This window comes from Elgaria multicarinata, chromosome 1 (genome assembly GCF_023053635.1).
Source record: "Elgaria multicarinata webbii isolate HBS135686 ecotype San Diego chromosome 1, rElgMul1.1.pri, whole genome shotgun sequence".
NCBI lineage: Eukaryota > Metazoa > Chordata > Lepidosauria > Squamata > Anguidae > Elgaria > Elgaria multicarinata.
Window position 1 is genome coordinate 205,764,887 of NC_086171.1, and position 25,937 is coordinate 205,790,823.

At 41.6% G+C, this 25,937-nt stretch overlaps 1 protein-coding gene across 1 annotated transcript in view; it reads left to right on the top strand.

Annotated features, from left to right (window-relative positions):
- Positions 1 to 25,937, top strand: part of CDH4 (cadherin 4) — a 1,028,403-nt gene that overhangs the window by 799,823 nt on the left and 202,643 nt on the right. Inside the window, exon 6 of the mRNA XM_063146852.1 lies at positions 20,504 to 20,648. Coding sequence (XP_063002922.1) covers positions 20,504 to 20,648 — 145 coding nt within the window. The remainder of the gene's footprint in view (positions 1 to 20,503; positions 20,649 to 25,937) is intronic.

Below are 25,937 nucleotides of genomic sequence, written 5' to 3' on the forward strand. Positions count from 1 at the left end.
CACCATATAATGACAGTGTGAAGACCAAGTGTGAGCACTTCACCTCCTTACCACAACATGTCCATGTAACATCTGAATAGGGCTCATTGAGTTTATTAAGCTGGTTAAGTGGTCTGTCTATTTCCCTGCTTCCCCCCCTCATTATATTTGTTTTGTTTTTACTGTATAGTACAATTGAATTTTTCAAATTACATGTTTTTTACTGCCCTCATATCATAAAATGAAATGCAGCACTATGTTTTTAATAATAATAATAATAATAATAATAATAATAATAATAATATGCTTTTTTGAAGGAAAACCTGCTTTAGTAAGTATGTCTTCTCCAAGCCTCAGTCTGAGTCTTGAATTGGAGCTGAGTAATTTAGTCAGTCAGTCAGAAAGAGCAAAACTAAAAGTTAGAAGAAATAAGAACGTAAGAAGTGCCCTGATGCTGGATAAGACCAAGGGTCCATCTAGTCCAGCACTCTGTTTGCGCAGTGGCCAACCAGCTGTTGGCCAGGGATGAACAAGCAGGACATGGTACAACAGCACCCTCCCACCCATGTTCCCCAGCAACTGGTGCATACAGGCTTACTGCCTTGAATACTGGAGATAGCACACAACCATCAGGGCTAGTAGCCACTGATAGCTTTTGCCTCTAGGAATTTATTCAACCCCCTTTTAAAGCCATCCAAATTGGTGTCCATCACTAGATCTTGTGGTGGTGAGTTCCATAATTTAACTATGCGCTGTGTAAAAAAGTACTTCCTTTTATTTGTCCTGGATCTGCCACCAATCAGCTTCATGGGATGACCCCGGGTTCTAGTATTTGGAGAGAGGGGAAAAATGTCTCCCTATCCACATTCTCCATACCATGCATAATTTTGTACACCTCTATCATATCTCCTTTTTTCCAGGCTAAACAATCCCAGTTGATGTAACCTTCCCTCATAGGGGAGATGCTCCTTAATCATTTTAATTGCCCCTTTCTGCACTTTTTTCCAGCTCTATAATATCTGTTCCTAGGTGTGGTGACCGGAACTGGACACAGTAATCTAGTACATCTAGTCCAGCACTCTGTTCACACAGTGGCCAACCAGCTGTCAACCAAGCTTACTGTCTCAGAAGCTGGAGGTAGCACATGGCCATCAGGACTATTAGTCATTGATAGCCTTCTCCTCCAGGAATTTATCCAACCCCCTTTTAAAGACATCGAGATTGATGGCCATCACTACATCTTTTGGCCAAAATCTGTTAATCTACTCCTGCTGCATTTGAGCCCCTCATGCTCTTCTGATGATAACGACCCGAACCTTGTGCCCTCAGACCCATCCCTGATGGTTCCAGTGCTCCCATCTGTATTCAGAAATGTAAGGGAGATTTTACAGCAGTTCTGTTCCAAGCAAGTTCTATTACTGATCTACCAAATTAATTTGAAAATTGCACCATTTCCCCTTGGTACAAAAATAAAATAAAGTAAGGTTAGCGTTAATTAGAGAAATGGATGATGAACATGGACAATTAAAAAAACACAATGATATAATAACTGTGATCATAAGCAGTGCAATTAGGTTAAAAGGAAAGTGTGTGTTGAAAACTAGGGATGGAGTGAAATAGAACTCTGATTAATATCTGCACTAATTCTGATTGTAATTGATTTGGAAATTAGACACAGAAAGGCAGCAGTAGGAAGGCTGGGATCTGTGTGTGTGTTCAAAGAGTTTTAATGTGAACACACCAATCTACGTATCTCACTGGACTGCATGCCTGTAGCACAGTAGGAAGAACCGTGAAACAGAAAGTATGTTTACTGGCATGAATTGATGTAGCTCCATGGATCCCAAGAGTATTTGCACTTGCTGAGGGTTCAGCCTTAAGATGCTGCTACATGAACCATGTAGAGAGAAGAAGCATCATTAACTACCTGCTATACTTGGGCATACTGTTAAAATTCAGACCCAAACCAGATTCCAGAGGCCCATTTCCCCCGAAGTTGCTTTTTAATCTTAGCTTGTAATTACCCGAAGCAACGTTGTTGTTGTTGTTTTACAACCACTGACATTAGATATAATTTGTGGATCATTTGTTTATGTCTCACGTGTTCCTTCTCCTGCCAGTTTGCCTTCTCATTCATGTTTTTGCCTCATTGTGCTGCTTGTCTTAGGCTGTGGCCCTATGTACAATTACTAGGAGTAGGTCCCATTGAATTCTGGGCAATTTACTTTCAAGGAGGCATGTCTTAGATCAGGCACTCTTGAGAATAAGCCCTATTGAACAAAGTATGGTGTACTCTAAGAAACTATGGGTAAGATCGGCAGGAAGAAAGCAGGCTTGGTTCGTTTGTGTTCGAATAGTACATCACGGTTTAGCGCAGTGGAGGGCAATTAAATTCGACGAAGATTCCAAAAGTTGTGGCTGCAGTTATATTATTGACCATATTGGACTTCCCCCCTCCTTTGATGTACGTCACGTATTGCTTGTCCTCATTTCAGGAGCTGGGATGCTGTAGGAGGTGGAAAGAAAGTAGGACACTTAGGCAGGTGGATAATTTGCCAATTGGCAAGGGGATGGCCAAGGGAAGTGGTGGTTGGGCAGTTTTGCTTTGGGGTGGTAGCAGTGAAAGGTAATGCATCTTTCCTTCAACTGTGTTCAGTCAGGATGATGAGGATGAGGATGCCATCACTGAACACTGCATTTAATATAAGAACATAAGAAGAGCCCTGCTGGATCAGACCAAGGGTCCATCTAGTCCAGCACTGTGTTCACACAGGGGCCAACCAGCCATCGGCCAGGGATGAACAAGCAGGACATGGTGCAACAGCACCCTCACACCCATGTTCCCCAGCAACTGGTGCACACAGGCTTGCTGCCTTGAATACTGGAGATAGCACACAACCATCAGGGCTAGTAGCCACTGATAGCTTTTGCCTCTAGGAATTTATTCAACCCCCTTTTAAAGCCATCCAAATTGGTGTCCATCACTAGATCTTATGGTGGTGAGTTCCATAATTTAACTATGCGCTGCGTGAAGAAGTCCTTCCTTTTATTTGTCCTGGATCTTCCAGGGTAACTTAGGCCTTAGCTTTACATCCCTGTTTATGATCCCGGGATAAACCTTAGGTATAGCTAAAGCCTTAGCTATTTCATTGGGAGTTCCATAGGGGGAATTATGGATTGCGTGGCAAAGTATTTCCTTTTGTGAGTTCGGAAACTGCAGATAACTTCACTGGATGATCCTGATGTATGAGAGTATCAGAACAATTCATCTCTTTAGCACAGTTTTGGTTGCTTCTCCTCAAAAGGGACATTGTAGAGCTGGAAAATGTGCAGGAGGGAGCATCCAAACTGATTGGGGGCTGGAGCAACCCTCCTCTGAGGAACCTCACAACCATTGGAGCTTAGAGAAAAGTTGGGTAAGGCCAGGAAGGCTTAATTAAAGTTTATAAAATTTTGCATCATGTGGAGAAAGTAGATAGGAGATATATTTTCTCCTGTTTTCTCAAACTAGAATTTGAAATTATCTAAAAAGCCTGAATGGTAGGAGATTCAGGATAGAACGAAGGAAGTATATGTTTGCACAGTGCAACTTGAGGAAGGACCTTGCATTCACAAGATGTGGTGATGCCACCAATTCAGACAACTTTAAAAGGGTTTTAATCAATTCATGTCTATCAATGGCTGCAAGTCATGAAGGCTATACATTACTTCCATATCAAAGGCAACATGCATCTCAATACCAGTTGCTCAGGAACAGCAGGGAAAGAGGTCTTCTGGCATTCATGTCCTGTTTATGGGCTTCCCTTAGACATCTGGTTGGCTACTATGGGAAACAGGATCCTGGCCTACACAAGCCTTTGGTCTGATCCCATATGGCTCTTCTTTCGTTTACCTCTGAACATGGGAGGAGGAGGAGAGGAGGGTTTTAGCTGTCAAGATGATTGATATCCATTGACAAATATATCTTCCTCATGAAAAAGGAAAGGGACAATTGTTGAAGGCCCTTTCACACATCCTAGAGGACAATCCTGGATCTCTCAGCATCAGCTAATTCTGGCTTCCTGATCAATGTACTTGAACAGAACACACAAATGCAGGAAACGCATTTTTGCTGTGTTTACACATTGCATTCTAAAGTACAGAATTAAAGTTAGATACGTCGGAGAAATACATTTAGCGGGGGGTGCAGTATGATGACTCTTCCTAGGCTTCACCCCTGGAGTTTGTTTCAGTTCCTACTCCAGTACCTGAGTTGATCTGCAGCGAATCAGGCCAGTTTTGCAGATTTTCTAGGAATTTTGTGCATTGGGGGGGGTTTCCTGCCGATTGCACAAATTTCTGAGCAATTTCACACAATCGGCTACTGAATTTGCACACATTACATGTATTCAGCCATAATTTGCACATATTATGGTCTAACGTGTGCAATTTGCACAAATTAAGGCCAGATGTGTGCAATTTCAGATATCTCAGCCTGGCTGCTTCATCGCCGTTTGAAACTCAATATGGCAAAAACTGAACTGCTTGTTTTTCCTCCTAAACCTTCTCCTCATCTCTCATTCTCTCTTACTGTCAACGATGTCACGCTTACTCCGGTCAAGGAAACTCGTAGCCTTGGCTTTATATTTGATTCCTCGCTCTCCTTTATTCCTCATATCGAGGCAGTAGCTAAATCTTGTCGTTTCTTCCTGTATAATATTGCCAGGATTCGACCATTTTTGTCCGTCTCTTCTGCCAAGACTCTCGTTCACGCACTGGTTATCTCTCGGTTGGACTACTGCAACCTCCTCCTCTCTGGCCTCCCCTCATCTCACATCAGTCCGCTGGTCTCTGTCCACCACTCTGCCGCTAAGATCATCTTCCTGGCCCGCCGCTCTGACCATGTCACTCCGCTTCTGAAATCTCTTCATTGGCTCCCAATTCATTCCAGAATCCAATATAAACTTCTCCTGTTGACCTTCAAAGCTTTTCACGGTCTAGCTCCTGCCTATCTCTCCTCTCTCCTCTCACACTATTGCCCCGCTCGTGCTCTTCGCTCCTCTGATGCCATGCTTCTTGCCTGCCCAAGGGTCTCTACTTCCCTTGCTCGGCTTCGTCCATTTTCCTCTGCTGCCCCTCATGCCTGGAATGCTCTTCCAGAACACCTGAGAACTACCAACTCAATCACAGCTTTTAAAACACAGCTAAAAACTTTTCTTTTCCCTATAGCTTTTAAACTTTGAGTTTGTTCTGACTCTATACTGTTAGCTTCACCCTTCCCGGTGCCTGTTTACACTTCCCTGTGCCTGTTTGCATTCTCTTTCCCTCCTTATTGTTTACTACAACTTTATTAGATTGTAAGCCTATGCGGCAGGGTCTTGCTATTTACTGTGTTATCTGTACAGCACCATGTACATCGATGGTGCTATATAAATAAATAATAATAATAATAATAATAATAATAATAAATGTGTGTAATTTGGGTGAATTCAGCCATAATTGTAAAAAATCGTGCAGAAATTTGTGCAAATTACAGAACCGTTCCCCAAACGGCACAACTTTTTTTCCTGGATTTAGGAGGAACGCCCTCAGCTCAGCTTACAGATGCAAACATGTACAAGCCATGAAACTCAGTTGAGCCGAGGAAGAACTAGATTTTCCAACCAATGGCCATCTCTATTTAAACTATCTTAGCCACACTGCTAAATGTGTGAAAAGCCCCAGAAGTTCGAAGAGTATTTACTAGGGGTGTGCACGGACCCCCCACTCCGCTTCACTTTAAGATCCGCCATTTTCGGATCGGCCCGCTCCACCCCGCCCCCACTCCGCCTGTGCCCACTCCGCTCCGCTCGGAGCTCCGGATCTGGATCGGAGCTCCGGTCCCCCCCCATAGGGGGTGTTACCAGGCCCTGCTGCCATCGCCGCCCATGCGGCGACAGCGGCAGAGCCCGGTAAGGAGGAGGGGGGCCTTACCTGCCTCCGTCCGTGGTCCGTCGCCGTCTTCAATTGAGCCCGTGGTTCCACCAGGAAGTCTGGGCTGCAAGTGTGGCCCAGACTTCCTGCTGGAACCACGGGCTCAATTGGAGATGCTGACAGACCGCAGACGGAGGCAGGTAAGGGAGAGGAGGGCGGGGGGCGTTACCGGGCCCTGCTGCTGTCGCCGCATGGGCGACAGCGACAGCGGCAGGGCCCGGTAAACCCCACTTACCTTTCTGGCGGAGCTCCAGATCGAGGCGAAGGATCCGCCTTCACCTCGATCCTCTTCGCCACGCTCCGCCGGCCCCCCAATCCTCTTCGCCTCCGCCTTAAGGGCAGGCGAAGCCCCCCGCTCCGCTACTGCTTCTCCGGTCCGATTAGAAGCGGAGCACATCCCTAGTATTTACTCTTAGAAATGGAGCATTGGGAATGATGAAATGAGGGCTGCTGTTGTTATTGTTTTCTTGTTTTGTTTTCTGCTAGATTGTAGTGCAACCCTGTGCAGAAGCCTGCTAATCCAATGATCTCTGATTAAAGGAAGCTTTTATTGCAAAAAGAAATTCAACCGCTCTTTTTTCCTCACCATGAATAGATCATAACAAGATACCATCAGCCATTTCTAAGCATCCCTGAAATCTATTGTCTTAACTTAGGATACTTAATAAGGAACACTTGTTATTAAATAGTCCTGGGTCATAGAAAGACATCATTATGGCAGACATAGTTATTTCTGTTTGGCTGAGAGTTGCTAATACCAGAATCCTAATGACTCCATCAAAGACAGTATTCCAAGACCTTATACCCCAATTATACCCCAGTTATAATGACCTGCCACTAATGAAACAGCATTGGCAGCTCTGAAGCAGCACAAAAACCTGTGTCTCGAATATTCTTTTCTTTACCCCCCAAAAACCAAAAAACCCACCCCCTTTTGCTTCGGATTTTGCCAGGATCACTGGAGAAAATAATTGCTTTTGTTCAAGGAGGATAAAATAACTTTCCCTTAGATTCCCCTTTAGCCCTGGGGAAATCTCTTCTTCCATGCAGCTAATATACTTCCTTTATCCGTCCACCTCTGCCCATAAGCAATGTCAACATAGTTAAATGTGTACCAGACCAAATACGACTTGGTGGAAGCAGCGTCTGCCATGGAATGCTTTAAGAAGATGAAGTCAGTCGAAGTGACCCATACAATTGCATGGGCTCTTTATAGAATCCTCATATGGCTATTTGGAAAAGCGTTTTGCTCAGAGGTCCCAAAATGTATGCACTCAATGCTGGTACAGAAGACTAAAGGATTTATAGACTTTCTGGGATGTAGAAGAGCCAATTCAGTTTATAGGAAGCCGGCAAGGCCTTGCACCATCATGTAAGAAGCAAGAGCTCTGTGTAACATGGGGGATGGGCTGCAGCTCAGTGGTAGAGCACATGCTTTGCATGCAAAAGTCTCAGGTCCCCAACATCTCCAGGTAGGAATGGGAAAGATTTCTTTCTGAAACCCTAGAGAGCTGCAACCAGTCAGTGAAAACAATATTGTAGATCTCAAGCTGAATATGAGCCAACAGTGTGATGTGGCTGCAAAAAAAGCAAATGCTATTTTGGGCTGCATTTATAGAAGTATAGCTTCCAAATCGCATGACGTGCTAGTTCCCTTCTTTTTGGCACTGGCTAGGCCTCATCTTGATTACTGCATCCAGTTCTGGGCACCACACTTCAAGAAGGATGCAAACAAGTTGGAGGCGATTCAGAGGAGGGCAACAAGGATGATCAGAGGTCTGGAAACAAAGCCCGATGAGGAGAGACTGAAAGAACTGGGCATGTTTAGCCTGGAGAAGAAAAGATGGAGGGGAGACATGATAGCACTCTTCATATCCTTGAAAGATTGTCACATGGAGGAGGGCCAGGATCTCTTCTTGATCATCCCAGAGTGCAGGACACGGAATAACGGGTTCAAGTTACAGGAAGCCCGATTCTGGCTGGACATCAGGAAAAACTTTCTGAGTGTTAGAGCCGTACGATAATGGAACCCATGACCTAGGGAAGTCATGGGGTCTCTCATAGTAGAGGAATTCAGGAGGCAGCTGGACAGCCATCTGTCAGGTATGCTTTAATGTGGATTCCTGCATTGAGCAGGGGTTGGACTCTGTGGCCTTATAGACTCCTTCCAACTCTACTATTCTATGAGTCTATGATATTGAGCTAGATGGACCAGCTCCCTATGTTGTTTGTAAAGGGTTTTGGACTACAACTCCTATCAGCCCCAGCCAGAAGGGTCAATGTATGGAAATTATGGGGGTTGTATTCCAAAACATATGGAGGCTACCAGATTGGCCACCCATGTTCTATGTTCTAACATCCTTAGAGATGCCATCGTTTGAGACAGCATTAACCAAATCTCACATCAACACTCCACACATTTCAAGCAGTGGTGCGGCTTCTCAGGGAGCAAGCCTCCATGAAGGAAGGCAGACCTTCACACTGCAAGAAGTAAGCAGCAGTCTTGCATCAAGTTCCCGACTCCTCCTCCTTCACTGGTAGTGTAAGTTCAACCCATCTCAGGTCCCAACACCATTATACTGTGTGTTTCCCCACTACTGTTCCACATCATTGGCCTCCAGTGGGAGAGAAATGCTCAGCATAACGTCACATCAAGACATGAGATACACTGTGGGGGGGAATTTGTTAAAAGGTTTTCATTTGGGACATCCGTTCCAGGTAAATTGGTTGTAAGCATTATTAAAGACAAAATCAGTAAGCACACTGAAGGGCAAGTCCTGCTGAACAAGAATCAACATGGCTTCCACAAAGGCAAGTCCTGTCTCACAAATCTTCTAGAATTCTTTGAGAGTGTCAACAAACATGTAGACAAGGGTGATCCAGTAGACATTGTTTACTTTGATTTCCAAAAGGCTTTTGATAAAGTCCCTCACCAAAGACTCCTGAACAAACTTCGCAGTCTTAGGCCTTAGCTAGACCTAAGGATTATCCCGGGATCGTCCCGGGGTCATCCCTGTTCATGTAAATGACACACAGGGGATCCTGGGAGCAGGCAGGGACGACCCTGGGACGATCCCGGGATAAACTTTAGGTCTAGATAAGGCCACAGAATAAGAGGAGAGGTCCTCTTATGGATCAGTAAGTGGTTAAAGAACAGAAAGCAGGGAGTAGGAATAAATGGTCAATTCTCCTGATGGAGTAAAATAAATAGTGGGGTCCCACAGGGATTGGTATTGGGACCAATTCTTTGCAACTTGTCCATTTTTTTATTATTTTAACTTTTTTTATTATGAATATCAACAAACAGAACAGACGTTGTGAAAAGGGGGGGGACCCATGCATTCTTTATATAGAATTATCATCATTTCCATTGTATGTACCATTCCAGAAATGAGAGAGAGAGAGTTATACAAAGGTTTCAAGAAAAGCAGACCATTTATCCACATATTTATCCACTTGCAAGTTGCGTCTATATAACACTCATTCAAAAGTTGATAATGTTATTAGTTCCTTGATCCATTGCATTATGGGAGGTGTGAATTTGTCCTTCCAATGTGATAGTATAAGTCTTTTGGCTGTCATAAGGGCTCTGAAGATCCATCTGCGCTGACCATATGTTAACTTCCAAGAAGCCGGTAGGTAATTTAGGAGGAGATGCACATTGTTCCATATTATAGATTGTTTCAGTACAAAGTTCATCCTTAGTATAACCTCCTCCGAAAAAGGGGCAACTATGGGGCATTGCCAAAACATATGAGTTAAAGAAGCTTTTGATGCATTACATCTCCAACAGTTATGCAAGTTAGACAACCCCTTATTGAAAAGGCATTGTGGAGTCCAATAGACCCGAAACATTTTTTATTTTTTTTGCTGAATAAGACGTAACTTGGAACACTTCTCCAAACCAAAAACTTCCCTCCACAGAGAACAAAGTTCTACCTTAAGCTTTTCCCTGGCAGATTTCTATGCGCATAACATTTGGGAGTGTGGAGGTTGGAGCATTCAATCATGTGAGCTCCCATTGCAGTCTGGACTGGTTTAGCCCAGACACAAGTTTTTCCCTTCCATCGAGAGCTACTGTGGCTGCATTAGTAGGGAAATTTGAAGAGGACACTGTTTTGCAACTTGTTTGGCCAAGGATGTATTTTCAGAGAGTAGTAGTAGTTTATTACAGTCACAAGACCAGCAGTAGGGAGAGGAGCATGTGACAGATCAAGTTCTCAACCTCTATCTCCAAAATTAGGGTGCTGCCAACTCCCATTTCCTTAGATTTCACACAAACTCTCTTTTATCTCTGAGGTTTATAGTTGGTGTGTGTGTGTGTATGTGTGAACAGTTAAGGGATCTAGGTCACAGTAACCAGATACAAAAGAGGGCAGGGCTCCTGCAGCTTTTAACTGTTGCGATGGAGAGGGGATTTCACCAGGTGGGGCATGTATACAATTGACACCTGCTGAAATTCTATTTTCTATGCAACTGTTAAAGGTACAGGAGCCTTGCCCTCCTTTTTATATGGTCACCCTACAATTGCTGAACCCTAGAGCCAGGAATGAAGGGGGATTGTACAAAAGCCCATTTTGCCATAGTGTTTTATTTATTAAATAAATAATGGGAATACAAATGAGAAAATGTGTTCTATTGTTCCATTTGTTTTCCTTTTTTAAAAAAACCATACTTTTATTATTTATTTATTTATTTATTTATTTATTACATTTTTATACCGCCCAATAGCCGAAGCTCTCTGGGCGGTTCACAAAAATTAAAACCACAATGAAACAACCAACAGGTTAAAAGCACAATTACAAAATTACACAATTACACAATTATTTTGTTGTTCATTTATTCTGGGGCTTTCTGGATTGTTGTTTTTAAAAAGCATCTGCCAAAATTGGTTTTTATTTATTTATTTAATTAATTACTGTGCTTTTAAAGAAATGGCAACCAAAGTTTGTTTCCCAGAATGCCCCCTGAACAATGTAATGTCTGGAGCACTCTGTGGAAATAAAATGGTGGACAGCATTATCAGTCACCACTGCTACCAGGAGGAAGGTAATCGTCCCCTTCCCAAAATGAGTGATAAATTAGTATAGATGGAATAACAAAACAAAACGTTTTATATGGTTTCAGTACGTAGGACATTTATTCAAAATGGACCCATTTGGTCTATATCTTTCATTTATTTTGAAGCAAATGCCCAACCTTATTACATACAGAATTGGAAAACAGGACGCTAATAGCTCCTGGTCAGTTGTTTTGTGGGTCATATACACCATAGCCAAGGCATCTAATCATTTCAGCTCCTTATAAAGACAGACCTCCTTGGTTCATCACATCTACTTTGTTAATTATTATTAACAAATTAACAATTATTATTATTATTATTAATATATTTATTTGTATCCTGCTTTTTGCCCAATACTGGGCCTCAAGGCGGCCTTACAAAGTTTAAAACATGCGTTGAAAAGGAAAAAAGAAAAATGCACATCAAAATTATAAGTCAATTAACATAGATGGAGGGACAGATTATTCTCCAAAGGCCTGCTGGAACAAACAAGTTTTAGCCTGCTTCTGAAAGCCCATCAAGGAGGGAGCCAGTCTAGCTTCCCCAGGAAGAGAGCTCCAAAGCACTGGAGCAGCCACCGAGAAGGCCCTCTCCCATGTTCCCACCAAATGTGCCCGTGAAGATGGTGGGACTGAAAGAAGGGCTTCTCCAGAAGATCACGGGCTTTCAAATAACCTGGACCCGAGCCATATAGGGCTTTATAGGTCATAACCAGCACTTTAAATTGTGCCCGGAAACAGACTGGAAGCCTGTGGAACTGTTTTAACAGGGGAGTTGTATGCGGTAATAGTACACAAACAGATTTCCAGTAGTCATTAATGTGAAATTCAATGTGGTCAGGGGGGTGGGTTGTTTCCTTTGCCTGCCTTGTCCTTGAAATTTTATATTATATTTTAGATTTCTGATTTGCAGGGTTTTTAAACATGTACTTTACTTATGACCTTAACCAGGATTAGTCATACTTAGAGTAGACCAATTGAAATCAATGGGACCAAATGTATGTACCTATTTATTTCTATCCCACCTTTCTGCCAAAAATGGCATGCAAAACAACAGGGATTACGGACAAACTGTCCATAATAACATTTATACTTCTATTGGGCTCTCAAAGCAGGAGCAATCTTATCAGCAACCAGAAGAACTGTACCTGTTGAACCCCTTCCTGACATGCACCTCCCTGACATTGTTTCATTTGTGGCACCTGCAGAAACATGTTTTATTTAAACAAGCCTTCCTGAACTAACCAGCCACAGCTTATTTACATAAAATGATTTTAATGATTCTAACCCTGTATTTTGATTATTTTCTTCTTCTGTTTTACTGTGTGCCACTTGCAAATTCCATTGGATGTCGAGTGGTATAGAAATCTTGTAAATAAACAAATACATAAAACGTCAGAATCCTGTTTGCACATTTGGGAATATTTATTGAGCACTTTTAGTTGGAAGCCCACCTTCTGCTATGGTCCATGGATGAAATAATGACTGTCCATCACTCTAGCAGGATCATCTTTTAAATTAAAAGCTAGCATCTCTAGGCCTGAGCCTCTGAAATGGGAAACTAACATGGGGATATGCAAAGATTTTCTTTTTAACCTTCCATGCCTTCCTAAGATACAAGTTACATAGTAGAGAAAAATCATTGGAATCTATGGATTTTAATTAATTCCATAGACAAGCTGATAGTCTCTGGACTTAATTAAGTCCCAAGGCCATCAGCTTTTAATTAAGAACAGCTTTATAGAGTCAGTCCAATGTTCGCACTAGACAAATACCCTGTTTCCAAAAGTGGCCAGTGGTTTTCATTTCAAAGGAAGCCCACCATATCACAGGACAATAACCAGGCAGTGCAGCTAGGGTTGGACCTTGCTCCCGGACCTTGCTCCATGGGCACAGAGCCTCCCCGTACAGCTCTCTGCCTGTTTTCAGAGCCCCGCTACTCATGGTGAAGAAAGGAAGAGGCAGGAGTGGTGGCCACACTGCCCACGGTCTGTGGGATGCTCCCAGAACTGCAGGAAACATTGGGTTTTCCATGGTTCCCGATATCCTGCAGAAAGCCCATGGCCATCCCTACTTGCCCCTGGGTTTCCCTGTGCATCATATGGATGCACAGGGACACACAGGAAACCAGCCCGGATTTAATGCCTGGTGTAATCTTGCCCCAGGTCTCCTTTCATTGGGTTCTTGAATTTTAAACCAGACTTGGATTGGACAGCCTATAAAATAGAGAGCACCTTCAAACAGAGGACTATTCTCTGCCAGATGACCAAAATAGATGACTGTTCTCCGTAATGTCCCCATGCCATGGGCCCAACAAGCCATGCCAGATGTGTGACACAATGCAGTGAGCTGCACAATGCAGCGAGCTGCATCGTCACAGCTGGATTCCCACCCAGAGGATTCAAGAACAGCTTGCAATGAGCTTTCAAGAGAAACACAATCAATCATTCTGACGCCTGCCCAGCCCCTGCCCTGTGACATCAGGGCAGCACAACCAATCGCTGCCACATGCTTTATTATCACTCTCATTCTTACAAATCCCAAGCATATGGATGCCTCCAGAGGAACTTTCTAATGTGTCATCAGGGAGACAAAAGTTATTTTTTCAAAAGCAACACTTTTAAATCCACTTTAAAAGAAGAAGAAGAAGAAGAAGAAGAAGAAGAAGAAGAAGAAGAAGAAGAAGAAGAAGAAGAAGAAGAAGAAGAAGAAATGCCTCATTTTTAGTCTTGAAATGCACCCTTTGTATTTTCATAATTCTTAAATCCTGAAATACGGATCCTAATATGTGCATTTTCCTGCCTGCGTGTTTACTGCTTTGACTTGTGTCTGCTCAGAAGCCCCCCACTGATTTAGATGCAGCTCTTCGATAATGTCAAAGGGCAGAGGTCAGATTGCCCTTGAAAAAAGGGGGGAAAGTAATTCGCAGCTAGAATTAAAGTTATCTTCAAACTCAAATGACGACGGATTCCTTCTTGCTCTATCTCCGGCTCAGAAAATGCCTCTGCTCTGAGATAAAGCAGAGAGCAAAGCAGATATCTCAGCCTTTCAGATCTGCCTCTCCTTCCCTCCCTCCTTCCCTGCCCAGCCAAAGTTTTAATTATATTTGATAGCTCTTGTTTGAAATCTCCAGGAGTTAAGTAATTTCTTTGCACTGTAAGCCTATCGGCTTGTCACACGCACCAGGCCCACATACATATGCATTTGCCCACAGTTTGCACTCAAGCAAAAAGCAATTCAGCGAACGAGCGTCTCGTAATCTCACTTAAACCTGCTGCAGCGATACACACAGACAAGCCCTGGATGACACATCTGTTTAATGGCTAATTCGTGTCAAGAGCTGGGCTGGCAAGGGGAAATTCCCCCAAGCAGAGGTTGAGGGGTTAGCAGCTAGAAAAGCTCGAGGAATTTGATCTCTGTAAATTCCGATACAAACTGACCCGATCCGAGCCTCTCAGACTAATTCGTAGCTTGGAATTTCATTAACCGCCAGCTTCCACCTTTCCTGAATGTTCCTACCCAGTTCTCGGCTCAGAAAAAGCATTTTTTTAAAAAGTTGAAAAGTGAATAATTTGAGAGAAAATACATTCAAGGCGTACGTAGTTTGAGAGAAAGTATATCTGAAAAACATGCATTTCAATGTGAATTTTCTGGCAGATTTTGTTGTTGTTGTTAAAATGCAGATTAATGTGGAAATGGGATGGAATAGACTTAACGGCTAAACACATGTGAAAGTGACAGGACTGGAATAGACTGATTTGCTCATCCCTTCCAGCAGCTGGTGGGGCTGGTTTTATACAAAGAGGCGCACTGACCCAGAGATGTCTTGTGGTCTTGTGAACCGCAGATGCTCAAATCGACACTGTTATTTTTAGGAGGGGAAGCCATGTTGGTCTGTTGCAACAAAAACAGCCAAGAATATTGTGCTTAATATTCTTAAGCAGTTGTACACAGCTGCAAACTCATGTGTAGCGTGTAATCAGAAGTCTCCAAAGCAACCCACTAAAGATCAGTGGGTTGATAAAATTCGGGAGGCTATAACTATGTATCAATTTACTCAGCAAGTGCAGCAAGGAAGGAATCCTAACTTTAACTAGAAAGATAGATATTATGGCACCATGGTTTCCATGTGTTGAAGCACTTCAAACGTTTGATCAACTTCCAGCCAATACAGTTCCCTACACTTTTCCAGACTAATGCACAAATAGACTTGAAATAACATATACTTGCACACACTCATTTTCTAGGCTGTATAAATTGTATTTTTACTTTTCCAGTGGGCATTGAGCTCCTACTTAGTGGATTTCTTTGTTTCTTTAGAGTTGTTTTATTATTCTTTTCTCTTTTGTAGCTTTCTTTTCAATAACTTCACTTTGAAAGAAAATAAAATGTCATGGGGAGAAAATAAGAATATTAAAAGACCAACAAATAACTTTTAAAGTGTCACAGGACTCTTGGTTGTTTCCTCCTCTATTTTGGTTACCTGTCCCTGGTAAATAATGTACTTACTACACCCCTTCATAATAAAAGGGAAGAGCAGAGTGAAAACGTTCCATTAAGATTGGCTTAAAAGAAAACAAAAGTTGTAAAACATAAGTTCTTTTACCCTAGCTGCCTTTAGACTTTTCTGGCTGCTTCTTCCTCATGCTCTCATCTTTTCCTTCTCTCTCTCTCTCTCTCACTCACTCACTCTCTCGCTCGCTCGCTTTCCCCTCTCTTTTTATACCCTCTTTCGCCAAAACAGAAAGTACTGTTTCAACCTTGAAAAAATGAAACTTAACTGGAGAAATGAAATGTAACTGGAAATGAAACTACTCCTCTCAGAGATACACTCTCCCAACAGAATAACCCATGTCTCTAAGGCCTGACCTTTTTACTTTGCCTCTGTAGGCCTCAAACCTCACAACATGATAACAAATTCTAGCCAACCATGGGCTCATCTACACCAAGCAAGTTATTCCACTATGAAAGTGGTATATAAAAGGCAGGAGCCACACTACTGTTTTATAGCAGTATTGAAGTGTACTGACAACTGTTGGGGCCCATTGACACATAACATATACTGCTTTTGTAGTGGAATATCCTACTTGGTGTAGATGAGCCCCATATGTAAATTAACATGCACTAAATAAAGGTTTTGATAGTGATGTTAGCAATAGGTAGCAGTGAAAACTCTGGCAGAGTTTAGTTTACCTGTCATAATGCAGTAGAAGGTTGAGGCAGGCAAAGGTGACCCATGAGTTGCTCAAATCCTATAGAGTGGCTGGACAGGCAGAAAAGCCAATAGAAGGAAAAGAAGAAGGAGAGGGAGCCTAGAAAAGATGGATGCAGGTTGTTGAGAAGATAGCCTAAGAAATGTTTGACGTAAGGGCTTGTTGTGTCCTGGCATTGATGTTGTTGTTTATTCGTTCAGTCGTTTCCGACTCTTCGTGACTTCATGGACCAGCCCACGCCAGAGCTTTCTGTCGGCTGTCGCCACCCCTAGCTCCCCCAAGGTCAAGTCTGTCACCTCCAGAATATCATCCTTGGTCGGCCCCTCTTCCTTTTGCCTTCCACTTTCCCTAGCATCAGCCTCTTCTCCAGGGTATCCTGTCTTTTCATTATGTGGCCAAAGTACTTCAGTTTTGCCTTTAATGCCATTCCCTCAAGTGAGCAGTCTGGCTTTATTTCCTGGAGTATGGACTGGTTTGATCTTCTTGCATTGATAACATCCCATAAGGCAGCACCATGGACAGTGCCACAAGAACAACTTGCTCCAATAATGTCTAGGACTGGACTGAAGCTTTTTATGCCTCCTGAGCCAGATCAAACCTCCCAGGGCTGCTCTACCACTTCCTTGAGGCCTTAAAGGAGAAGGCATCTGGCATGGAGCATAGAATTCCTCCTCCTGTCTCTATAGTCTCATTGCCTGTGCTGTCATGGGAATGCAGTGCCCTCGAATTGAGGGGATAGGAGAGGTTGCTTCCTCAGAAGATTCAGATTCCAAGGGTACAGACTGAATTTATGTCTCTGGCTGAAGAGCCCCCAACCTGAGAGGCTCTGGCCCAAGTCCAGTCATGAAGCTGGACTTTGGGTCAACATCTCTGCCTCCAGTGCCACTGATCTCATCTGGTTGCCCCATACTTTGAGTCAGAGTTCAGGATTGTGGTCCAGAGGAATGAGAGGATAATGCTAGAGAGAGGCATCTAAGAGGAGAAAAACAGATTAGTTGGAGGGCAGCAGGTGCAAATATGCAGAACCTACAAATATGAGGCAGATTCACATGTTGTTTTGAAATGACTAGCCAAATATTTGGCTGCATGCCTGTAATCTATCGTAAGGCAGCACAGATCAAGACAAATTCAAGGAGCTCTAATTACAAAAAAAATAAAATAAGAAGCAAACATTTACTTAAGTACATAAACATGAGTAAGCCTGCCTGGATCAGTTTGGTCATTAAATGGCAAGGTCTAAAGGAAGGAAGAGAGGGAAAAGCATGGGGAAGTAGAGTGAATGCTTTGCATATGTTTTCACATCAGGAAGTGCTAGAGCGATACTCATACAGAACAACTCTTTTTTTTCAAGTAGTGCATCAGAAGAACCATGTCAAATAGAGGTGACAAAGGATGACATTTAAAAATAACAAGTCATGGAGAATTCGTGGCATTTGAGAACTATTAAAGAGTTCAGATATGAAATTGCTGAGCTATTAACTAAAATATGCAACTTTTTACAAAAATCAGCCTCCTTAACCTGATGACTGGAAGGTAGCCAGTGTAACACCAATTTATAAAAGGACCCAGGTGGGATCCAAGAAATTACAGGCCTGTCAGCCTAACTGCTGTCTCTAGTAAATTGGTTGAAAGCATTATTAAACATAGAATGGTTAAATCTTAGAAAAATAAGCCTCACTGAGAAAAAACCAGCATGGCTTCTGCAAAGGGAAGTTTTGCTTCACTAGTTTTTTACTTTTACTTGGATTTTTCAAAAGGGGGTTTGACAAAGTTCCTTATAAAAAAAATTACTTAGACTTGTGGTAAGACAGGAACTTGTATGGACTGGGGGCCGATCTACACCAAGCAGGAAATAACACTTTTAAAACAGTATGAAAATGGTATATGTAATGTGTCCTGGGCCTGAACAGTTGTCATAACCCTTATAAACCGTTATAATCATAGAATCATATAATAGCAGAATTGGAAGGGGCCAGCCAATACAGTTCCCTACACTTTTTCAGTTCAATACACTTTTGCATTTTGTATTGTTTTATGGTTTTATGGTTTTAATCCATTTTAATTGTGCCTATAAGCCACTTTGAGTGCAATTTTGGGGGGAGAAAAGTGGAGTAGAATCATAGAATCATAGAATAGCAGAGTTGGAAGGGGCCTACAAGGCCATCGAGTCCAACCCCCTGCTCAGTGCAGGAATCCACCCTAAAGCATCCCCGACAAATGCTTGTCCAGCTGCCTCTTGAAGGCCTCTAGTGTGGAAGAGCCCACAACCTCCCACAACTGATTCCATTGTCATACTGCTCTAACAGTCAGGAAGTTTTTCCTGAAGTCCAGCTGGAATCTGGCTTCCTGTAACTTGAGTCCATTATTCCATGTCCTGCACTCTGGGAGGATCAAGAAGCGATCCTGGCCCTCCTCTGTGTGACAACCTTTTAAGTATTTGAAGAGTGCTATCATGTCTCCCCTCAATCTTCTCTTCTCCAGGCTAATGCCCGGTTCTTCAGTCTCTCTTCATAGGGCTTTGTTTCCAGACCCCTGATCATCCTGGTTGCCTCCTCTGAACACGCTCCAGCTTGTCTGCGTCCTTCTTGAATTGTGGAGCCCAGAACTGGACGCAATACTCTAGAAGAGGCCTAACCAGGGCAGTAGTGTAGATCCTGCCTTGGTTACAAAAAGTTAACCATAGGAAAGTAATAAATGGGTGTTTTTTTCTCAATGGAGAGAAATCAATATTTGTAGAAATGTACATAGGAGTGACAATTGGCTACATCTCTTCAGGAATAAGTACCAAACTCACTGATTTTATTTATTTATTTATTATTTATTATTTTGGAAACAATGTAAATGGAAAACTCAAGGGAAGGAGGAAAAGGCCTAAAGGTGGGGTCCTACTCAGGTTAGGCAAGAAAAAAGCCCTCATTTTCCAGCATTTTCTAGCCTATTTTTTTATTTAAAAAAACGGATATCATAGTGCCATTATCTAAATGCAACCATGTTTAGCATACTCTGCACACATTTGGTTGCCTCTCCTTAAAAAGTACACTGTAGATATGGAGAAGTTTCAAAACAGATAAACTAAAATTGATCTGTAGGATGGTTGCTTCTCATTGTGCAGAAGGGTTAATATCTCATTCTAAGGGGGTTGTGTTGTTGAAGGTGATGCAAGAAGCCCCCTCTTCAGAAGCCTACTATTTCACATTATTTTGTCATCACATTATTTATTTGCAACAGATTTGTAGAGTTCTCAGTTGAAATTACATGCTGTGTTCAATCTTAGTATCAGTGTGAATAACAACAACAAAAATGGCAAGGAAGAAATAGGAAGTCTTTTTAAAAGCTACCTACACATAGACAGAACAATGAGTAATCATCTGAGAGAACTGAAGATAGGTTCTTTAGGATGCAAAACAGATGGTGGCTCTGAAGAGGTGGTGCGTCCTCAATATTTGTATTGATAATGGCTTGGCAGAGAAGAACGTTCCGGAAGTTTTCCATTCTTCTTGATTGATTGCTTTTGCCTTTATTGTTTCTGGGTTTGGCTACAGTAAAAACATCTGTCTCTGCAAGACATTTGCCGCTTTCCTGGGTACGGACATTTGATGATGCACTGGGCCGAGAGAATGAGTAATCAATTGGTAATGCTGCCAAGTTACATAGAAATCAGGAGAATGAAGAATCCTGTGATTCCAATGGGATTTTAAAGTATGAAACTACATGCATCTCGTTTTTGAGAAATTCAGAACGTTCTCCCAGAAGTATGAGGCAGCTATTTTCCCAGAAAATGTTCATCAGAGTTGATCTCTGACCCCATGCATAATGTAAAATTTGGTGCATGTCTGTTGAAAATGGGGAAAGTGAGATCAGATTGCACTATTACTGTTTTAGAATTGGCTTAGAATATTTCCCTTTTCTTCTTACATAAATATGAGGCAGCTATTTTCATAGGATAGAGAAGGACATAATTCATGCACCAGATAGTTCACCATTTTCAAAGAAATTTGATAAGGCCACTAAAATTGTGGCTGATGTAAAGGTTTACATACATATCCATACCAAAATTGGCTGGCTAGCTTCTCTTAGAAAACCCTGTAGAATTCTGACATTTATAAATCCTAATGTTGGCAAAGAGTTTAAGGGAGCAATCCTATGCCAGCTTAGACAGAAAAAGTCCTTCAACTCTCAGCATTCCCCAGCCAGCCCTAGACTGCACTTCAGAGACTAAAGATTACATGTTAACTTTACAAATGCTGAATTCCATTACTGACATGGTACTCACTCTAATTATTATTATTATTTTACAGCTTAGAGCACATGCAGTAGATATGAATGGAAACAAAGTGGAGAACCCAATTGACCTCTACATCTATGTCATTGACATGAATGACAACAGGCCAGAGTTCATAAACCAAGTCTATAATGGATCAGTTGACGAAGGATCTAAACCAGGTACAGTAAGAATTGCTGATAGAACTGCTACAAATCTTTCAATAAAAAAGTGTTGTTTGATCTCATGTTCCTCGCACTTCTTTGGATTTTAGGAACTATTGCTTATTACATTTTAGAACATTAATTGAAGAGCAGGATGAAGTGTGGAATTCCAGAGCACAGGACATGTTCATCTCTGGAATACACACTTGCTCAGTACTGAGCCATTTCATGCCAAGTGTTAAAATGATGATGCAGGGTTGACAGATTTGTGGAGAGGTCTATCTTTGGCTATTTGTCATGGTTGCCAAATTCGGATGTTGGAGATAAACAAAAGGGATTGAGTACTACCACCATGCCCTGCTTGTGATCTTCTAGAGAAGTTTGTCTAGTTGTAAACAACATCTTGTGCAGTTGTTTGCTGGTGCACTACACCATTCTGCTCCTCAGGACCAATAAATGAGAGAGTGAAGGACCTGATGCCCTTATATGAGATCATCAAAATGCAACAGTGAGTGGATGGAGGCACAGGGATTGCTACTTCAGCATAGTGCAGACATGCAGCTGTAGCTAGCAGCACCCAGCATGGGCCACGCATTTTACCAGCCTTTTCCCTACCTGCACAGCACCCAGACTTCTACCATCACCTTGTAATGGGGCCAGATCCCCTCACCCTTTCAGTGGTGTCAAACAACAAATGGTGGCAGTCTACTAGTGTACTGATGCATAAGTTACCACTGCTGATTGCTCTAGGAATCAGATTTCTGGACAAGATGGACTATCCATAGAGTATTATGTTCTTCCCTTGGGTTTATTCGAAAGGAAATCCCACTGAGTTTGGTGGAGGTTCACCCCAAATAAGTATGCATAGTAGGCTCAGAATTGGATTTGTGAGTCAACCAGTACAACTACTTCTCCACTTGGCACATGTAAGGTGCACAGAAGATGCTGTCTGACAAACTATAGAGAGATAATAGGGAACACAGGAGGAGGAGGAGGAGGAGACGGTCTCTTAAGAATCTTGGATCAAAAGCACACCTACAAAGTTTGACAACAACATCTAATATTGGACATCTTTGGGGTCATTCATCTAACATCTACAGACTCTAAGACCCAGAAAGAAGTGCCATCAGCCCAGAAGTATTGTTACAGAGTCTTTTTGTTATTGTTGTCCATTCCTTTCAGCTCCAGGATCCATCTCGATCCCAATCTTGTGCCATAGGACATGTTTTTAATTTGTTGCTAATCTAGGGCAGGATCTACACTACTGCTTTATAACAGTTCATAATGGTTTTGACAACAGTTCAGACCCAAGACACATTACATATACAGCTTTTAAACCATTTTCAAAGTGTAACATCCTGATTGGTGTTGATCTGGCTTAGATTTATTGATTGATTGATTGATTGATTGTTTTATTACATTTTTATACCGCCCAATAGCCGAAGCTTTCTGGGCGTTTCACAAAAATTAAAACCATCATAAAACAACCAACAGGTTAAAAACACAAATACAAAATACAGTATAAAAAGCACAACCAGGATAAAACCATGCAGAAATAGTATTTATACTATACGATATATAGATATAGTATTTCCTTTTCCCCCCTCTTTGTTTCCACAAGTCCCCCCTCTCTCTTTCCTTCTCTTATAAATGCTGAAAGAGAAAGAGAAGGAAAGAGAACGTAAAACTATTACCTATTTTACACATGACCCCCCCCTTCCCTTAGTTTAGGGCAAGAACCACTTTTCAGTCTCAGCCACCAATTGAAGAACTGATCTAACCTATCTTAGGTCAGGCCAGACTTACCATTGTGGGATCATAACACACCAATTAAAAACCAATGAGTCAGACGATCTCTGCTGTGCTTCAATGAACAGTGCCTTGCATCATCTTTGGAAGAGCTGGCTCTGATGTACTTCCATATGTTGCAAGCCTAACCAACAACCCACATGGGCCCTAGGCTTGTAACAGTTTGTTAAATCTTTAATAACTTTCATACAGAATATTGCAATTATAATTATAATCCAACAATATTGCACAAAACCAAATGATTCAGGATTAACATCAAGGATGATAATTACGCCAGATATTGCAGGGACGCATTCTGATATTACAGAAAACAACAATAAAACAATGTCAAAAAGAATATTTCTGCCATCCAATATTGTTTATACCCATTCTGATTTTTTTCAAGACCAAATGCATCAAATTAAAATTGAAAATAATGGGCAGAACCCAATGCTACCCATCGCTAGTGGACTTAGGTGCTAATTTTACCTGGACACCACCCTGAGATCCTTGTGATATAGGGCAGGATACTAACGGTTTAATAAATAAATAAATAAATAAATAATTTCGGTCCGTGTCCCCATCAATTCCATTCCTCAAGTGGCCCCTACTGCTTGCAGAAAAATAATTTATCACTACCGCAAGCCCCAAGACAACCAGAAATGCTCATTTCTGGAAGGGGAAAGTTCAGAAGAACTCCTTTATGCAAGCTCTACCAACCTGCTTCCTTCCAGAAATGAGTGTTTCCACTCATTTCAGGTTGCCCCAGAAGCACTAAATCATCATCACACAAGCATCCTGAACTGTTTGCAGAACAAAATTAGTGAGCTGGCCATGTGCATAAGGGCAGTGCTGGATTGTGCCCAGTTATTATACCATAAATTGCACATGTCTTTTCTAATATCGCACTATTTTTTATCAATAAAAACTAGCATAAAAATAACATGTGTGCCATATAATTTTGGTTGTCTTCATTCTGTCTCCATGCTGAATAATGCCAAAAGCAAATTTATATCACTGTGGGCAGTATCCGTGTCATGCTGCAAACTCAAATAGCACTAGCAGAGCTCTGATGAATCATTCTGTAGTGGAAGTGCTTGTGCAAGACGTTGTGCAACCTCTTGCAAAATAGGTTGCACAAGTATTATGCGCAGAAGGAGGCACAAGGAATTTCACAATTGGTTGAACAAGAGTTATGCGCAATGGGTTGCACAAGCAGAACGTATAACCACTTGCACAATCATGCTTGTGAAAACATGACTTCAGTTGGATTCTTCTCTTGCACAGAGTTCCGAACCTAGTTTCTACTAGAACATCATTTGCACTAATGGAATGACACAGTCGGATACTGCCCTATAGTTATAGAATCATAGAATCATAGAATAGTAGAGTTGGAAGGGGGCTATAAGGCCGTCGAGTCCAACCCCCTGCTCAATGCAGGAATCCACCCTAAAGCATCCCTGACAGATGGTTGTCCAGCTGCCTCTTGAATGCTTCTAGTGTGGGAGAGCCCACAACCTCCCTAGGTAACTGGTTCCATTGTCATACTGCTCTAACACTCAGGAAGTTTTTCCTGATGTCCAGCTGGAATCTGGCTTCCTGTAACTTGAGCCCGTTATTCCGTGTCCTATACTGCTGCACCTATTCTCATTATAGATATCCTCACAAAGTATAAAAGAATTTGGGGGCGGAGTTATCAAATTATCAAGAAATATCTATATAATCTATATATATATAGATTTATATATATATAAATCTATATATATAGATTGATCTAGATTCCTAAATTCATTTAAATATCAATACTAACTGGAAAACAGATCTTATCCAAACTATATTAAAAGCACATGTATATTTGTTACAAAAATAATACTTACAAAAGTATTAATTATAATGTTCTGTATTGAATTCAAAAAGATTCTGAAAAGCTCCAGTTCTTTTTCAAATGTATTTATAGCTGTTTTTCCTTGATTCAGATCTGTAAATTTATTCAGTTGCATCAAATCCCAGAGCTTCATGTAGCACTCCTTTCGCTGAAGTCCCTCTCACTTTTTCCAAAATTTTGCATGTTTGTCATACTATCAATATCATACGGAAGAAGGGTATTTCTTTCTGTTTTTGGAACCATGTCCTTTGAAAAAGTTAATAGAAATGCTGATGAAACAACCAAACAGTTAATATTTCAAATTCTTTGAATAGCTGAATTCTTCACCAGTGAGCAATTCTACCTACAAATGGAAAAATTCACTACACATCCCATCGTTATCTCAAAACATATCCTATATTTTTGCAAATTCACAGAGTGTCAAACAGCGTTGTGTACAAATATTGAAACAATTCTCTCTTAAAGACATGCCTTTTGTATAATAATTTGTTTCCAATAATTTGTTTCAATAACTCCATAGGCAGACAAGTTTCTAAACTTCTTTACCCATTTAAAGATATATTTTAAAGCTTTTCTATCTAGATTTATTAAAAACAGATATATTTGGGACAGTTATTTCCCGTTTCCTCATTAATAAATTCTCATGTTCAGTGAGCGAAATCCAGTGTCATATGACCAGAAATCTGCTTGCACGATGGACCCTCTTCTTCTCCTGCAATCCCCCATCCTCAGGAATTTGCCCCAATTTGAAGGCATGTGGGGGCTTTGAGGGGGGGAAAGGAAATTGTCCCCTTCCCAGTTACACTGATGAAAGCAGTTCTAGCCATTAAGTCTCTAATACACTATTTCTTCGGTTCTAAGACACACTTTTTTCCCCATATAAACATCTCTAAAAATGGGGTGCATCTTAGAATCACGGGTGCATCTTAGGGTTTTTTTTTCTGTTGGTACTGAAATTAGTGTGTGTCTTACAATCAATGGCATCTTACAATCGAAGAAATACAGTACTATTTGCTTGCTGTCTCAAGCAATTTAAAAGAATACCATATGTGTAAATATTTTTTAAAAGGGAGGTCTAATTTATCTCATTTTGCTTTTCAATTATGCATAAGATCTTATATTAAGAATATAAGAAGAGCCAAGCTGGATCATACCAAGGGTCCATCTAGTCCAGCACTCTGTTCACACAATGGCCAACCCTCTGTCAACCAGGAACCACAAGCAGGACATGGTGCAACAGCACCCTCCCACCCATGTTCCCCAGCAACTGGTATTTGTACGCTTACTGACTCCAATACTGGTAGTTGCACTCGGACATTGGGACTAGTAGCAATTGCTAGCTTTCTCTTCCAGGAATTTATCCAACTCTCTTTTACAGCCATCCAAACTGGTGGCCATCACCACATCCTGTGGTCGTGAATTCCATAGTTCAGCTATGCACTGTGGGAAGAAGTACTTATCTAAACCTGGGATTTCTTAATATTATCCTTGCCCCAACTTTAAATACAGCAGCTTCCAAAGGTAATGGATTGGGACAAAAAATGCAATTTATATTTATCCCAAGACTTATTTATTTATTATTTATCTATTTATTGCATTTCTCTACCGCCCAATAGCTGAAGCTCTCTGGGCGG